At 32.3% G+C, this 18,546-nt stretch overlaps 3 protein-coding genes across 4 annotated transcripts; 2 read left to right on the forward strand and 1 right to left on the reverse strand.

Annotated features, from left to right (window-relative positions):
* Positions 1–173: 173 nt before the first annotated feature.
* On the reverse strand, positions 174–957 carry LOC125049626 (gamma-aminobutyric acid receptor-associated protein). The gene has a single exon (XM_047649019.1). The coding sequence runs from the start codon at positions 816–818 to the stop codon at positions 465–467; it is 354 nt and encodes a 117-aa protein (XP_047504975.1). The 5' UTR covers positions 819–957; the 3' UTR covers positions 174–464.
* A 142-nt stretch (positions 958–1,099) lies between these two features.
* Positions 1,100–2,763, forward strand: LOC125049625 (general transcription factor IIF subunit 1-like). Its single transcript, XM_047649018.1, has 4 exons — positions 1,100–1,352; positions 1,597–1,824; positions 2,239–2,403; positions 2,508–2,763. Exons 1-4 carry the CDS (start codon positions 1,239–1,241, stop codon positions 2,643–2,645), a joined length of 645 nt encoding a protein of 214 aa, XP_047504974.1. The 5' UTR covers positions 1,100–1,238; the 3' UTR covers positions 2,646–2,763.
* Positions 2,764–8,022: 5,259 nt separating this feature from the next.
* Positions 8,023–10,999, forward strand: LOC125049504 (E3 ubiquitin-protein ligase RNF146). Of its 2 annotated transcripts, none has more exons than XM_047648848.1 (6): positions 8,023–8,261; positions 8,407–8,492; positions 8,707–8,866; positions 9,956–10,147; positions 10,320–10,467; positions 10,758–10,999. In XM_047648848.1, the coding sequence occupies exons 1-6, from the start codon at positions 8,246–8,248 to the stop codon at positions 10,816–10,818; spliced, it is 663 nt and encodes a 220-aa protein (XP_047504804.1). In that variant the 5' UTR covers positions 8,023–8,245; the 3' UTR covers positions 10,819–10,999. The 2 variants fall into 2 exon arrangements, with proteins under 2 accessions (XP_047504804.1, XP_047504805.1); XM_047648849.1 differs by having other exon boundaries at positions 8,043–8,064.
* Positions 11,000–18,546: the final 7,547 nt, after the last annotated feature.

The raw sequence follows: 18,546 nt of genomic DNA on the forward strand, positions 1-18,546 counted from the left end.
GGACATCTTGGGTTTGGTTCCAAGGAAACACAGGCTGATTTGCTTTATAAACAATCTATGCAACAGATAGAGATATCGTTCCCAAGGTTATATAGGGGAGTAGCTAACAATACTCCAAAGTTGACTTAACATATAATTTACAACTAAAAACTGGGTTGTCTAAAATACAATAATCCTTTTTATGATAGTTTCTTTATTTCAGAAATAGTACACACAATATAGATGATTTAAACATTTCTTTAAGTTCACATTTGTGTTAATGTTAAATGTCTAAAACTAATATAATGATGCATATTATACAAGTCAGTGAGGAAAGGTTGCAAAATAGAATTAATTATCACAATATAAACATAATACACCAATATTCTTAAGCCTTACACCTAATTTCACCATATTGTGGACAAAATACTACCAATTTAGTGAATTTAATTAAAAAGATAATTATTTTAAAAAGAAGAACTTAATTAATATCCATAAACATTTTCATCAGAAAATGCTATGTACAAGAAAAAATCTTCGTCATGATGTTCTTGATAGAGAGATCCCATAGTGGCAGATGTTGGAGGAATTACGTTGTTAACAAAGAAAAACAAAGCGTCTTCGGGCCGCAAGTGGATACGTTTTCGGATCAAAAAGTAAAATTGTCCAACAGTCAAATCCGACGGGACCAAATATTTCTTCTTGTCGAGGTCGCCAAGCCTTGCTTTGGGCGCTTTCTCTACAATTACAGGCACTCGGTCAGGATACTTTCTGCGTATTTTCTCTCCTTCCGCCTTCCGTTTTTCAAAGGAATGTTCTTCTTTGTATTGAAACTTCATTTTAAAAATTTAACAACGAATTTCCAAGTTTTATATCTTGATACGTAAATGCGACTTGTTTTTTGTTTTTGCGTTATTGTTTTACAGTCTCAATAATAATGACGCAATCAGCTGATATGACATAAAGGCACAGACAAAGCGTCTTGCAGTAAAAACATAATATAGTTTTTAATATATGACCGTGGACACAAGTCTTTTAGCCTAAAAACTACTATGTTACCATACGCTAAGTTTTAATTTGCCACTCTTTATTTAGTCGAGATTCTAGGAGCTAGCTTCTATAGTCTATACTCTATTCTCCAACGCCAAGCTCTTGTTGGGAAGCCGATAGGCAGTAATTCTCATTCTAAAAACTATTTTACAAATCAATTATTTAATTACAAACGTGTTATTTATTCTGCTTTTTAATATTTAATAAACATGCGCAAAAGGAAGTCGCTCAAGAAAGGCGATGATTCTGAGGGATCAGAAGGTGGCGGTGAACCAGAAGAATTTCAAGATTCAGGAGAGGATTGGACGCCGGATGCTGATTCGGTACATTTGTAGCAAATTTGTATATCCTATCCACATATATTTAAATCACTTTTTCACTTGAATGGGTATATTGATGCCTAATTTGGTGCTTTTTGCAATCGAGACATTCTTGTAGGTTAGGTGATTTTAGCCATTTTGTTGAAATTGAAATAAAGGCCAAAGCTTTTTGTTACTATAGCCACTCATTCATCATAGGAATATAATAATGTTCAACCTAAATAAAATTTTGGAAATTAAATTCCAGAATGAGCAGCCAGTAAGAGCGGGTCGGAAACGAGCACCGAAAGCATCTGTGAATAATGCTAAGAAAAAGCGTAAAAACTCAACATCTGAAGAGAGTGAAGGAGAGGAGGAGGAGGAAGGAGAAGAGGAAGAGCTTGATGAAGAAGATGGATCTGATGATGAGAAGAATGGCTCTGATGGGAACAAATCAGATTCAAGCCAATCAAAGGACATACCAAAACATTTCCATGTATGTATAAAACTTTGGTAGCATTATCCAACTTAATATATCATAATGATAAGTAGTAATAAAACACTGTAATACTTTCACCTCAATAAGATTACAATTGTGTATAGTTTTGTTAAAATATTTGACAATGTTGGACAAATGCATAATGCTTAATTTTAGAATGCTGAATAAAAGTTACTGATTATCATATACCTAATTCACTTAAACAAAACAAAGATGATGGAGTGAAAATCAGTATCACTCACACACAACATATTTCAATATATTTATATTAATATAACTTCACTTGACTTGCATTGTAAACTAGAGATGGGCAGCAAACTAGCATGTTCACCTTACATACTTTAAGGGATATGTACTTAGTAAAACTTATTTATTTATTACAACAATAAATTTGAAACATTTATTTTTCAGTCTGCAAACTTTGTTTTATTAAAATCCGATGTAAAATGGGATGGAGACACTGTTACTTCAAAACTGAGTGATCTTAACTTATGGAAGATTGACGGAAAAGCCTTATTACAAAAGTTTATCCCCATGGAATGTAATGGGAAAATTCTTCACAAATGTACTTGTGTTGTGAGTATAATTATTAAATAATATTCATAAAATTTTTATATATGTACCTTTTGTATTACTATAATATACAAAAACATCTAATTATTAAAATGATTGTGTTTCAGTATTCAGGGTGGAATGTTGATAATCGTGATAACTACTATGCCATAACTGAAATATTAGATCGCAACCCCCAAACAGACTCAAAAGAAATATGTGTAGCTTTAGATCTCAATGATCTAATTAAAGTAAGGGACAAATGAAGAGTATGTCATCATATAGTTAAGTCTTAAATGTTATTAAAAAAAATTTGGCACTTCATTCCAAGTTACTTTGTGTAAAACAATTTTTAAAAGGGGAATAAACTATAAATTAAATAAACAATTTTTTTTAACATCCCATATTTAGACAGGAGTATGTATAAATCATACAGGAGTGAAGAGACACCATACTAACTTGTTTACAATTTTTAATAGTTCTGTTCAATGTAGTTTTAATAAAAAAACACTTAAAAATATGTAATTCTAAAGTGCGTTTCAACTTTCTCCATAGTAAATGCTATCTTTAAACTTGAGATTTCTATTGCTGTTAATTTTGTGTCAAATATTTCAGTTACACATGAAGTGTTTGTTAATCTGATTTTGAATTGTGATTCTATTTATCCTGATCCTAGAATCAATTATGTATTAGTTAATTCTCCACTGCTTTATTAACCTATGTTTGTTATTGATTCCAGCAAAAACTACTTAAGTACACATGTTAAATGCTTAATGCTATAAATTATAATAGTACTCAAGGTAGAAACAAAACTTAACATTATCATGTAAACATTGAGCTTACACATAGATCTTTTGCCTTTCCGGAGTGAAATTTAGGCGGTTCATATAGAACCATCTAAATAAGGAGTTGAAATATTTTGTCAGATTTAAACATTTCAGCGGCTTGCTGAATCGATGACAGCTTGGGATTCGTGTTTGCGCCGTCCGGTCAATTCTCTTGATACACATACAGTATATCTCAAAATGTTATTGTAAATACATTAATATATTGAGAGTCAAAAGGAGCGAAATAGGAATAGCTGGGTGGGCCGCATAAACCTTAAAACAAAGCACATGGGCCGAAACGCGCCTTTATTCGGGCTTGCAAAATATCGGCGGAAATTGATATCAAAGACAATTATTGTAATAGACCAGCATTGGCTATATATTGGGATATGTAGTAGATAGACTATTTATTTATTTATTTCGTAATCCTACAGCTAACATAAATTATATACCTATAATAACAAACAGTTACACTGAAAATATAGCCAGATATGGAATATGTACATAATAATACATTTAACTACAAAAATTTACAAAAGGAAACAAACAAAAACTATTCAATACGTTTAACTAAGTGGTACCTAATTTGGTTGTGTTATATGATGGTGTAAAAGTGAGGGTATTTACATGAAGGTGTGTATGTGGGGTATGTTCATGATGCAGGTGATTTTGCGCTATGGATATTCTTAATACTTATTTTAAGCATATTCCGCGATAGCTTAAACAAGTCAAGGTTTAAATATTGGTCGTTGTATGTTCGGGCTGCGCGATACAAAACTGAGTTTTTTGCGTAGTTAGTGTTGATGTGAGGAACATGAAACAAAGCACGATTACGAGTGGTAGGCTGGGGCAATGAAGGGCAATTTTTCTAGAAGGGAGCTGCAATTAATTTTATTTGAGATGATGTCATGGAGTAGCAATAAATCATATTGTTTTCGTCTAGAGTCTAAAGTATTAATTTTAAAATGTTCACACGCGTCTTTATATGTATTAAACTTATTATAGGTCTTGTAGGAGATAAATTTTTTTGAAAGTCTTTTTGGATCTTTTAAATTTTTTCTTTGTGCACAGTGTAACTAGGTGACCAAACCGAGCAACCATATTCAAGAATACTTCTTACGTATATACTTAGACTAGACTGGGATAGACGGTAGATAGCTTTAAAACAAATCTGCGTTTGTAGTTCTTAGGCATAATCAATATCACGCTGCTTGTTATATTTATATATTCTATCTATATATTGTGATGGTTATAGAAACAAATTCTTGAGTGATAGGGAAGGGGAAAGTAGAGTTAGACGTAAGCATAGCAAGTAACGTGTGCGTCGACCATGCGTCTGAGTAGATACCTTTCCTACGTAAGAGGAAAGGGGACACTTGAAGTGATTTTTTTAAATATTGTATTTTGTCCTGATTTATTCATCTCTAGTGAATGAATATACAGATGGAAATTTAAAAATGTAAATATAACTTTAAAAACACAAAAACTAATTTATCTTCAATTTTCTCTTATATATGTCACCGTAAAATTGTAAATACCGTTATATTGTAATATATCGCGAGATTGTGAACTGTCGAAAAATTGTGAACCTCAACGCACTGCGTACAATTTAACGTATTATTATAAGGTAGATTCCGTAGATTGTAATCTATCGAAGTGAAACCGTCAAATTGTGAAACGAAACGGATCAGAAGGTATTCTAAGGCGTTTGAAAACTTAAGTTTGAGAACTCGAGAACATAGGTAGTTTATTTGAGGGCCCCAACAAAGCCTTGAATCAATAATTAATCCCAGGTATTTGGTTGTATTAGTGGGTTCCAAGAGAGGACAGCTGCAGTTGATGTGGAGGTTCAAACATGAGTCTAATTGAATAGGCGGGATAGGGTTCGGTTTGCTGGATTTCGATATGTGAAAACATATGTATTTGGTTTATGACGTATTTAGAGAAAGATAATTATCTTAAAGCCATTGAGAGATTTGGCGAAGACCTAAATGAGCTAACACTTTTGCTTTTTCCCATGAGTGTGTGAACACACATGTGTGAAGTTGATTTCGGACATATTTAACGCCTGGGAAGAATCATATGATGGAGTCGGCGTCTTTTGTGACCTGTCAAAGGCCTTTGACTGTGTTCATCCTGATATACTCGTTGGAAAGCTTCAACACTATGGCGTTGATGGCAAAACTTCCTGCCTGATGAATTCATATTTAAAGGGAAGGATCCAAAGAGTTCATGTCAATGGAGTCACCTCTCCGGGTTCGCAGGTATCAATGGGCGTCCCCCAAGGATCGATTCTCGGGCCTTTCTTATTTCTGATTTACATAAATGACCTCCCATTTTTTGTCAACGAAGTTCATGTGGTGGTGTTGTTTGCTGATGACACTTCACTTCTATTTAAAGTGAATAGGAATAACGTATTATTGGACGCTGTAAACAATTCTATCTCTCGTATGGTTAACTGGTTTAATGTACATAACTTACTGCTTAATGAGAATAAAACAAATTGTATTCGATTTACAACTACTAGCGGTAACCTGAAAATTAAGGACAGTGAACTAAACTTTGTTGACAAAACTATTTTTCTGGGCATAACAATACATAGTAAACTCCAGTGGGGCCCACACATAGAGACTCTTTCGAATAGGCAGCATATGCAGTAAAGAAAATCCGACAGTTTACTGATAAGGACACGGCTAAAATTGTGTATCATAGCTACTTTCACAGCGTTATGTCGTACGGTATTCTACTGTGGGGTGCTGCTGCAGAGGTTCAATCCATAATTGTGCTGCAGAAGCGGGCTGTTCGGGGTATTTGTTGTGTTTCTCCGAGGGAGTCAGTACGGAATAAGTTTAAGGAATTAAATATTATGACACTATCTGGTCAATATATTCTTGAAGCCTTGTTGTATGTCCAAAAAAATATAAACGATTTTAAAACAAATGGTGACTTTCATCAGTATAATACGCGAAATAGAACTAATTTGAGTGTACGACCAACCAGGCTCCAAAAGATAAACCACTTCTTATATGGAAATTGTATTCGTTTTTACAACAAACTCCCAAGCGAAATTAGAGAATTGTCACTAAATAAATTCAAAGCCCTCGTTAAACGGAAATTAATCAATAAAGCTTTTTATAAAGTTGAGGAATACTTAAATGATCCTAATCCTTGGGATTGATTTGCTCCAGTTCAAACAATTTGTATGACAATACTTGGCGATTAAAAAGAGTGGCGGAAAGGTTTACCCACTCTACGCCCTTGACTTGCGAACTGGTAGTAAAAGTAAATTTACAATTAATTTAACTTGACAATTCATAAGTGTAATTGTTTACCTACATGAATAAAGACATTTTGAGTTTGAGTTTTGAAAACACTTAAGTCTTAAAATAAACAACAACTCTGACAAGAAAAAGGCTACTAGGAAAATTATAAACGAGGAGACTGGAAGAATCTCCAGAAAGGATACTGAATATAAGAATATATAACAAACGGCAAAGTATAATGACTTTAGGAGGTAGGAACTAATGTTCCGACCTCGAAGTAGCCTCTGCATTTGAAGAGTTTTTTACTAACATTCCATTAAATACAACCAGCGTTCTAAATTCTTCACCATCAGCCGCCCTTTTATTATTGAAAAAGAATGTTCCTGTATGCAATCATGAGTTTATATTTAGCCGCATTAGCTTCAATGATATTATAAAAACACTTAAACAGCTAAACTAAAAAAAACTAAAGATCTTTGGGGTGTATCTGTTTTCATTTTACAATCAGTAATCAATACTATCAGAGTTAGCTATAATGTTGAATGAATGTATAGATTGTGGAGTCTTTCCAGACCAGATGAAGCTAAGTAAAATCACACCGTTATTCAAAACGGGCAGCACTTCTGACCCCACAAATTTTAAACCCATATCTGTGCTGTCTGCATTGAGTAAAATCTTGGAAAAAAATATTTTTGATCAATTATTGAAACATTTTAATAATAATAAACTTATGCATAGTAAGCAGTATGATTTTACAAGAGGTTCCACAGCCGATGCTGGCATTCAAGTAATTTCCGAGATTTTAAATGCTTGGGAAAATTCTCATGATGCCATGATGCATTATACTTACAGTTGGTCATAGTTAGTTACAAAATTATTATTGAGGTCAATGTGATCTGATGAGTGCATGATCTAGACAATTTCCTCCACGGGTTGGTAAGAAATGTCCTTGTATAATACCGTAGAAGTTCACTAACTCAAGAAACTTATGAGCTCTGTGACCGTCGGTCGTCTCCTTAATGTCGATATTAAGGTCCTATATAAATAGGGTGTCCATTGTACGATTAAATGAGGTTTTCGAGAGAGTCGAGAAAATTATCAACATTGTAAAAGGAAGGTGATCTGTATGTAAATTGATATAATAACAGCATTATTATTTGAAACTAAACAGTTTGTATCTAAACGCTGGTTACAGTAATATTAAGGTTAATGTTATTTTTATGAGAAATTACGATTCCGTCGCATTTGTTAATATATTTATGGGAGAATGTACATGAATACCCATCTAAATGTATACCAGTAAAATTGACACCAATCAAATCCATCATTGGCGTGTTTAATTTCCTACCCTAAGAACTAGATCAACTAGCCCTTACAGTATTTATGAGCTATATGATATATCACACTCGTTCTCTTAATAATTAATGTCTGAAGTCTGAACATCTATGAACAACCGCCATAAGATTTCGTCACTACTACGTAATCTGTGCTGTTATTTGACTTTCAGATAATATAACTGTGGTTTATTTATTTGGATTTTGGTTTGATAATTATATTATAAACATAATATTATCCTGTGGAGTGTGGTCAGTGGTGTTAGTGTTCAAAATAGTCCATATGAGAAATGAAAATGCTTTAAATTTTAACCCCATGTGTGCTATTATTATACACACTACACTATACTACAAATAGTATATAAGAAATTTCAGTATAACGCAATTTAAAACGCGCTTAATAAAATACTTATTTTTTATTTTAATTTTATTAATTATTACGATGGATAGTATTCAAGGTATGATCAAATTCCGATACATACTTATATATTTTTTTGTAAACATTTGAATGTTGTAGTAGTGAGATTATTATGACCTAATATACTTGCCTAGATTTTTACAAAAAGTTTAGTTTATTTAGAACATACCTTTTTCTTTTTACAGAAGGTGATTGCGCAGTGTGTATGTTAAAGTATAATCATCCAGCAAAGCTTCCCTGTGATCATATTTTTTGTTTTCTTTGCATCAAGGTAAATTTATTTTCTGAAGACAGTTAGTTTTTTTTAAATTTAATGGTATAAAGTGTCAAAAAATAACAACTTAGGTGTTTCTATGAAACTTACATACATATGAAGTTCTAATAAATAAGTCAATATTTCTATAATATCTTCTGTTTTATTCAACAAATTTCTTTAGTTAAAAGAGTATGGAAACTTATCATGACACAAAAATATTTATATTCAGGGTGTATTTCTAAGAAGTCATAAATGTCCAATGTGTCGTACACCAATACCTGAGGACTATCTGGATAATCCACAGCTTTTAAAAGAAATACTGGATGAAAAAACTGAAACTGATGAATATGTTGATAATAAATTTTGGTGGTATTATGAAGGTCAAGATGGTAAGTTATTTAAGACTTATACATGAACTTGACACTACATCCTTTTAAGGTCTGGCCTCAGATATCTGTTCTGTGATCAAGATAGTTTTTCTAATAGGTGATCAGCCTTCTGTGGCATCATAGATTTTTTGGTACTACAACATACCGGTTTCCTCATGTTTGCCTTCACTGTATGAGAGTTTGTTAATTGCATAAAGTTACAGCCAGAGTTCAAACCCACAACCTCAGGGATGAGAGACGCATACTGAAGCCTCTAGGGCAAAACTGCTTATGTGGTTCCTGTATGTAAGAAATCATAGAGATTATTGTTTGTTTGGCATCATACTTTGTGCTAAATTTTGAATCTCAAATCTTACCTTCAATCAAGGTGGTGGATACCAAAAATGTGTGTTGTAAAAAAACTTATGTAAAACTACAGACTGCTATTCTGGCTAAGTTGGTAATGCAAATCCTGTGTTTGATTGTGTGCAAAACAATAATTGTTTTAGTTTGGTAGGCAAAGATAGTCATTCTTGCCTTAGAACTAGAGTTTTAAATAAACGAATCACTTCTGTAAGATGGATTTATTTGGTTCTAGCATAGGCCAAAAGCAGTACTATAATCCTAAATTAATTTAAGTACATTAGTACACATATTTAAGTTTAAAAAAAAATATTCTGCTCTAATTCCTACTAAAACTCTCTTGGTTCTGTTTATTTAAAAGGTGATGAAGTTGAGGGAATTATTTATTAATTAGAACCCTGCTTGTAATTTGTAAAGATTTAGTTGGTTTGATTTTGAATGTTTATGTTAGGGTGCGTCCACATCTGGCGAATGCGCCGCGAATGTTGACGCACCCTTATAAAGCAAATATATAAAATATTTGTCTATATTGATGTTACAACACCCTTAATGCTGTACCAAAAAGATTGTTTTATTTATATTGATAATAATTTTTTTAAATTTTAATAACTAAGACTCCATACAAGTTTAACCTTGCCCATTAACTTATAGCAGATTTGTATAATACAGATTGATATTATGTAAAAATAAATATCATAAGACAGTTTTATAAATAGTAAAAAGTAATAATATTTTTTATAATTTAAGGGTGGTGGAGTTATGATGAAAGAAGTAATGAAGATATAGAATCAGATTTCAATGCTGGAAAGAGTGAGTGTAAATTATTAGTTGCGGGTGCAGTTTACTGTGTAGACTTTACCCAGATGATACAATACCGGCAGAGTGATCCACGTAGAAAAAGGAAAGTGAAGAGGGATACCCACACTCATCCATCTAAAGGTAATAAAATGGGGGGCTCCATAGAAATGAAATTATAGGTACAATTTTATTCCTAAAATATTTATTTGATAAAATGACAAAAAAATATATATATGTGCCTGCTATATAGTTTAACATTATAAAAAACAAATGCTAAATTCCACTTTGTTATATTTAATTTTGTTTTTTTAAGGAATAGCAGGAATTCTAAAAGTTTGCCCTAAGCAGGGTGATTTGAATACTGTGAATATTACTGCTAACATTCTGGATGATCATACTGATACCATTGAAAATATTCGTGAAAATGGAGACGACATTGATAATATGTCTCAAATTTTAAGGTATTTTATAAATAGTATTATGTATGTAATCAATTTAAAACTTCATTGGCTATAAGGTAATTCAGTATTAGATCATTAGTGTTTTAGATGAGTAGATACTTAATTTTGGCAATTATATATTTGGTTTTGGATTAGAAGTGCTTTTTGTAATAACTGCACATAAATTAGCAGCAGTAACTGTTAACATATAACAACTTAGTAAAGCATATTGTTTTGTTTATATTATGTGGTAATAGCATTATTATGTTTATTAAAATTATTGAGAATACATAGTCATTAAATATTTTCAGATCTATGTCAATACAGGAACCGCAATTGCCATCTGGTAGTCCTAATACAGAAGATACATGATTTTATGAAGATATAAACATAATTTTTTAGTCAATTTCAACTTGCATTAGTTATTAGGTTAAAGAAGTTAGGGGAACAAAAGAATGTTCTAAGTATCATTTGATTTATTTATACAATTTACTTTCAAGTTGTTTTACCTAATAATCGTGTTATCTAAAATAAAGTATTTATTATTTTTAAATAATATAAATTTAGTCAACTGTTAAAGAGTGCAGTGATACTCCGGCACCCATGGAAACACTGGACAAAATCTTGCTAGTGTTTCCATATTTTCAGGAATAGGTACATCTATGGTAATTTCTCTATGGACTTTAAGTTATATTGGTTTGGAAATACCTGCTGGTGTGTGACAGTGTAGAGTAGAGAAGTGTAATGACTAAGCAATCATGGAATAACAAACATCACGGTGATATGAGTGGAATTACTCTGCCTCAATGTCTTTATCTAGAATTCAGCTGTAGGTATTAATCCAAACAGTACATGATTAATGTGGTAGAAGATAGTTATGTCCACATCTATACTGATAAAATACAGAGTAAAGATTAATATTTCTGTAATGAATAAATTCAAAAACTAGGTACCAGAACAGTTACAAAATCTTTCATATTAGAATGCTACATTGTCCCAGAGTAACAGGCTAGATTTATTTTCTAAATATTAAAAATCTTTACTTTGGCCATGAGAAGCCAGTATGCTAGTATTTTAATTATCAACATGTACAATTTCAAGTTTTGATAATTCTATTTTTATATGTTTCTGCTCAGTAAGTCTAATATTTGTTTAAATTGAAACACTAGTTTTAGTATTAAGTATATAAAAATACTAAAACTAGCAAATATGATAGTAATAGTTTTTATTATTAAAATTTACAGAAATGTTTATTTTTTTACCTTTAACCATATTTTATATAATAAACCTTGTATTAATGGTACACTTACAATTTGTTAAAAAAAACCTACATGTTATAGAATCAAGCTGCTGATGCTAAAATTAAACTACAACATCTATTTTTAAACTATATTATACAACTAAAGATATATTTTTGAATATTGATGGTTATCACCATGGTCTGATTTTACTTTGGCTTGCATGTGTTAATACCCATGTATTGATTGGTCTTGGTGCTCTCTGAACTTGTTTGTGTCTTGGATGTTCATGACACATAACAAATAAACGCTCTTGCCTGTAAACAAGATAACATGACCTACACCGTCTCTTTGCTTTCCCTTTTACTTTTAAATTACAAGTAGGGGTTATCATGGGCAACGAAGGTCTAAGTAGCTTCTCACTGCATACTCTATGTAGAATACTGTATTTTGCCACTGAGGTATTTAAGATGTTAGTTGAAAATAGAGGTTTGGATATAATAGATCTTGCAATGGATAATATTCTCTGCATCATCTGAAATATAGAATTAAAAAAAGGCTGGTCTTAGTTCATAAAATGAAAAGTGTTAACTAACCAAAATGTTTTATGCCAATTTAAAAAAAGCTTACCTATTTTGTTTCATACAACTTTATAAAGGAAGTTTCGGAAAACTTAGGAAAGAAATAAAATGATTACAACAAATAGTAAATAGAAATATGAAAGGGTCTAGAAATCAACATATGTGTTTTGCCCGGTGTTATAAACTATTTTATCAATCTCAAATTACAATGGGAATTGGGAATTAGTTTGATGGTTCACCACAGTGTCTTTTTCTAGTCTGTGGAGTGTGGCCACAGATTAATTATAAGTTTAGTACCACAGACTTAGAAATGTCTTCCATATTCATTATATTACCACAGATACGAGTTAGTATAGATTAGAGAATGATGAGTATGGCGCCGAGTTTCTATAATTTCCAAAAGCGATATTCAGCAATTTTTTTTGTCCTTTTAGTCCTTTTAAATAAAGCTGATGTCCACAACCAAAGGGCCGATGTGGCGCTGTAATGATACTCTACTGGAAGAAATGTAAACGTTCACTCGCAACGCACTAAAACACTAAAGAACTTGCCTTTCAACTTGTACATACTAAAAACTCTCCTAAACACTAAGATAATGTAAATCGGCCTTTAATCATCATAAACCTATTGTAATCTGACAGACAAGGATTATAATTCGCGCTAAGGGCTAGCGCCTAGCGGCCGAGCACCGCGGCTCAAACCGCAGAGCTGCATTGAGCATTCGTCAGTCGTCACTTCGCATACGTCGTGCAAATACAGCGCGCTTCAAAATGGATGTTGAGGAAATTAAAATTGCAGTGCGTTATTTAATTATTACCGTAAGTTACGTGCGTTTATAACATTAGGCACATATCTAACGGTAATAATCCCACATTAAATATTATTTTATTTTTATATCTTTCGAGCGAAGTTTTCGGCACTAAGTTAGGCGTATCAAAGTCCCTGTTTTTTAAACTAAATTTATTATTTAAGTTTTGTGTATGAAGGATTACCTGTTTTGGTGTAATAGTTATAAAGTATTAAGTTATTGGTGTAAAGTAATATGTAGTAAATCTAATGTTATTATGACATCTAAAAATTTCACACCTCGATCATTAAGGACCATTAGCAAAGAATTCAGCCGTTTTTAAATTATATTTATGTTTTTTTGTCAAGTATAGGAACGTTCAGTAACTTTCCTTAATTTGTGCGCTGAAGCTACAAGTTTAAACGCAGTTAAAACTCAACGTCACCGCTGTGAAAACTTTCTGAAGTCAATCTACATAAATAATAAGGTGACAGAAGCGTAAAGTTTTCCGCCACTATAAAACGTTAGTTTGTATCAAGACCTGCTAATAATGTCTTATATTTTATATGGATATTTTTATAAAGACCAATTATTGGGATATTTTAGAGACGTTTTCTACACGACCAATTGTCTGTCAAGTGATCAATTAGAACTAGAGTATTAAGTTAATTAAAGACATTAGTAATTATGATGGTGCTCATGCTATTGATGCTTTCGTGTTTTCTAAATTTAATTTGTTATTTTATTTAAAAAAAAAAGATTATGTTTAAGACTAAGCTTCTCTATTCACGAAATATTAGCAGTAACGTTATATAAAAAGTGTGTTCAATGATAAATCTTGTTTAAAATAAGTACATTCATAAATAAGAAAATTGCAATTAAATTTTTTTTAATACTTATTGAAGATAGTACCTATATTGTAACTAAATTTATTTTTAAACGAATTTTGATTTAAAGGGATCTCTGTATTTAATAAATAAGTCATAAAATCAAAACCTTATTTTTTCTACAAACTTGAGATTAATTTACTACAATGACATCTGTATGCATGGTATGCCTTGGGCACCCTTTCCCCATTCTCACTAGTTCAGTTTCCACTCAGACGCACAAGTTAGTTCCGAAACGATAAGTCTTGTTAATTAACGAGATACATCAGCAACACTGGTTTATAGCTTCTATCTCAGTGAACTTACATGTTAGCCTCGAGCGATTGACAATGTAAGTTTTAATAAACGTAACACCACCGTTCCCTTGGTATCATCAAAAGCAGTGAGAAGATGTATCTTTCGTTTATTACAACGTTGATTTGCTCTTACATCTCATAATACGTTACTGTTCGTTATCCTCAGGTTATAGGTTTGTATAGTAAATACTTATTTAGATATATTACCTACGTTGTTCATATGTCGTGGCTAAAGATGATCTAGGGCTTTACCACTGTTAACAGGGAGCTCTTTTTTTATTCTCATGTATTGATATCATGTTGCTACTAAAAATTAATAACTAAGCCGTTTTGTAAGTAGTGCTACGCAATTTGTGCTGGAATACTTCAGGATAATACATTGGTATTCATCGGGCAGCTGCATATCAACATTTAGTATTCACAATGTGTTGAGAATACTATATCACGTCTTTCTAGCGCTACCAGTTAGATGTTTGTACGGCCTGAGTGAAAACTATTTGTACGCTGTTGAAAAAAATTGTAACTAAACTTTAAACTAAGTAATTATTTTCATAGTAATAGATGGTGTAATATTACGGTCGTAGGGTTCACGTATTAAATGCGATACTTAGAAGTAAATATTCTCCAAAATAAACGTTCCTATCTAGAGTGCTACGCGTATGCAAGACGCGTTGAAGATAAAGCTGAGCTTTGCAGGAATATTCCACGGTTTGCGCTACAGTGTTTGCTCTCTTCGCTTGACATTTTCATATATTATAGCCAATATCACTTCCATTTAGTACAGCTAGTTATATTTTGTTCAAAATTAGGGTTAAATTATTTATTTATTTAAAGATGATCAAATTTTGGGGGAACTTCATCGATACAAATACTTGCAACTATTTAATTAATATTACGCGTTTACACATCATACATACTTATTTTTTAATTTCACGGACTAAATAAGAAATAAAAAAAATAATAATATCAACACAACAAAGTTCACGTTTCACTATTAACCATTGAGCCCATAGACATAAATAAACATAAAACAACTATTTCGAAGTAATGAATAGTAACAAAATAAATAAGTTTTCAAAGTACATAGGCCAATCCGAATATCCGAAAGCACAAAGGGTTAATGAAACTCCTGAAAGCATTCATACCTATCGCACATTGATCCAACCTGTGTCCTGTGACGTTACAGAGACCTCGAACATTGTCTGCTATGGTTTATTAGCTCGCCGATGTTGGCAGTTGGAGATATCAAAGCGACCGCATATTTGCTAGGACTGGGAATCAATTCGATCCTCTATTCAAATTTCAAAGCCCCTAGCCTAATACAGTAATAGCAATTGGTGGAGATTTAAAAAATGAAGCAAATTCGTGCATAAACGCATCAAAATAATTTCTTCATCTTCTTAAATTTGGAATTCAGTTAAGTTAAATTGTTACATATTTACAAGTTAAGCTGGATCATAAATTAAATATGTTATGTCAGACGAATTAAAATATTAACATTCGTTAATTAATCCGATTTGTGATCTATTCCTTTTGTAAAAGTAAGACCGCTATACTTTAGACAGAAACATAAAATAAAGTGTTTGACTTACATCATCATCATATCCTATTAATAATTACACGAAAATCTTAACTCTGTTTTTGCATTTTCGGATTATTCAAACCGTTCGTCCATTCACTAACTTCAAAAGGCAATCACGAGGCAAAGACCCTATGCATCAGATTGGCTATTACAAAATGGCTGCCTGAATATAATTCGGAGAAGCTCTAGTGGACTTTATAGCTGGTATTACAGTGGGACTAACTGTAATCCACAGCTCGAGCTTATGTGACTATTTCCTCTTTGCACCTAATTGAGATAACTCGTTAATTCATATTCTATCTTCTACATTTATAATCAATGCGTAGATCTTTTAATCTTCAACTAATATCTATCTATACGTGTAATAGATAATGAGTAGAAACGGTATTTAAAAAAAATCACCAAAAACAAAGTATGGCTATAAAATGATGGAATTCAACGCGAACGAAGTCATTCTACTTTAAAGTGAACAAATATACAAATTCCCATTAAAATACAATAATACATTAACTACTTTTGGAATTAATGCAAAAACGTGTCGTTAATTAATTTTATTCAAGTTTCAAGAGATTGTCTTGGCGAATGCTGTTTGGCACGATTTCAAAATGAAGCTTAAAGGACGCGTAATATAAAAATATATTGTAATGGTTTTCCTTAAGTTACCTCATAACAATTTCTTTTGCTCAATCTCAATCTCAATCATCAAATTATACTACATATTTTTATTTTGGTAAGAATTTTGTATTTTCGGAGTTCACCTACCCCTACCAGGACCTCATGGCGAGGATAAAAATTACTACAATTACATATACGTTTGCGTAGCGTTCATGGCGTAGACGTATACGTTTAATTTACGTCTACGCCAATCAGTGATGACAGGTCTACCAAAACCGTCTCTGTGTGTGTCCTAAATGTTACAAAAACCGGTAATAATACTTATTACAGTACAGTAATGACGTATAACGTCTGCAGTAGATCAAAGACAACGTAACCGATGAGAAAATGGCTAATTGCATGTCAGCGGGAATCATTTTGATCACCTGTCAAGTTTGGATAATGAAGTTTGGAGAAAACTTGGCGGGTTCATAAATGTCATCATCCTCTGATCTCCAACATATATATACCTACTTAAAAATAATTGGCGGCGGTTAAAGCTTGAATCAGTCTATTACTATAGGACAAATACAAATGAACGTCTATTTCATTCATTATAAGGTACAAACGCATGTTTTAAGTAGCTACAACGCATGCAGCTTTGCTTAAATACACATTGCTGTATAAATGTAGCCAGTGCTTAAAAATGGGTAGATAAATGTCATTATAACAATTTAAAGACAAGTTTTAGTTCTTGTGTCAATACAGGTACGATAGAGACTTGCTGCTTAAAGTTGCCGTAAAATAGCTTGAGGTCCCGCGACTCCAACTTTACTTCCTGACCTACGAACATTGAACAAATATTGAGACGAAACTTCACCTGGCTATTCTCTTACATAAAAGTTATAATTCACGTTCTTGGGGTTTTAGCTAACCCAGGACATTTTACTGGATAAAATATGTTATGAAAACTTTTTAGAGAAACCAAATGACTAAACCACATGGCATTAAATAACTAAACAGGTCAATAAAATTTCTTGATATAATAGAGTTTTTATTAAAATACTAGTATAGGTATTAGTTTAGTTTCCTAGAAGTTCCTTCTTGTATACCATTTATTATGCAAGACTTATTTTTCGTACGTAAATGTATATTTATTCTTATATAATTTATGAAGTCTAACTTATTGATGATCGCTCATTTCTATCCATCCATCTTCTATTATATAAGGGGTAACACGTAAAATCTCAATTTGTCGTCAATTTTATCAGCGTGTGTAACAAAAACTTTTTGTAGCTCTTTACGTATATTATAAATAGGATAAATATTTTTAATATATTACATCAATTCTTTTTTCAAATTAAATATAATAAGACAGATGTTGGAAAGGGAGGTCGTAAGTTCGAACCCCGACTGTGCACCAAAGGTACAATGGATTGTCTATGTGCACCATTTAACACTCGGAAGGAAAACATCGTGAGGAAACCGCATGCCTTAGACCCAAAAAGTCGACGGCGTGTGTTGGGCACAGAATGTTTCTTGTCTATCAGAAAAAGCAAATGATCACGAAACTGACATACAAATCTGAGGACCAGACCGAAAATAGTTGTAGAGCCTCTGGTGGTCTTTTAGTAAAATTATTATTATCTAAATATGTACTATGTTAAGCTGAATCAACAAAACTTAGAGATCTGAATTCCGTGAGCCTTAAGATCAATGGTCAGGGATCGATTATTGTGATATCAACAAAACTCTCCCTGCATTTGTATTGGCGGCTGCTAGACCAGAATGTCATATCAACGCAGGTATTTTACTTACTGTAGGACATATAGATATATGTAGATGAGTTGAAAAAATATCTTTATGGAATTTAGTCATAAACTGATAGTAAAGTAAGTTAATAGGGGCCTCATAGCCTAGCGGTCTTATTTAGTGGCAGCTAGGTGAGGGGTACCGGGTTCGATTCCCGGTTCGAGGGCAAGTTTTAATTTAATTTAAATTTGTTCTCGGCCTTTGGGAGGGTTGTGCGGTATCGGGCGAGTGCCTAAACCGTACATGGAGGACATGGTCGAATTTCTAAGGCAAAAAGCACGAATTATCAAAATCTTATACTTGACGCTGGCTAATGCACAAAC

The sequence above is a fragment of the Pieris napi genome, chromosome 5 (genome assembly GCF_905475465.1).
Source record: "Pieris napi chromosome 5, ilPieNapi1.2, whole genome shotgun sequence".
NCBI lineage: Eukaryota > Metazoa > Arthropoda > Insecta > Lepidoptera > Pieridae > Pieris > Pieris napi.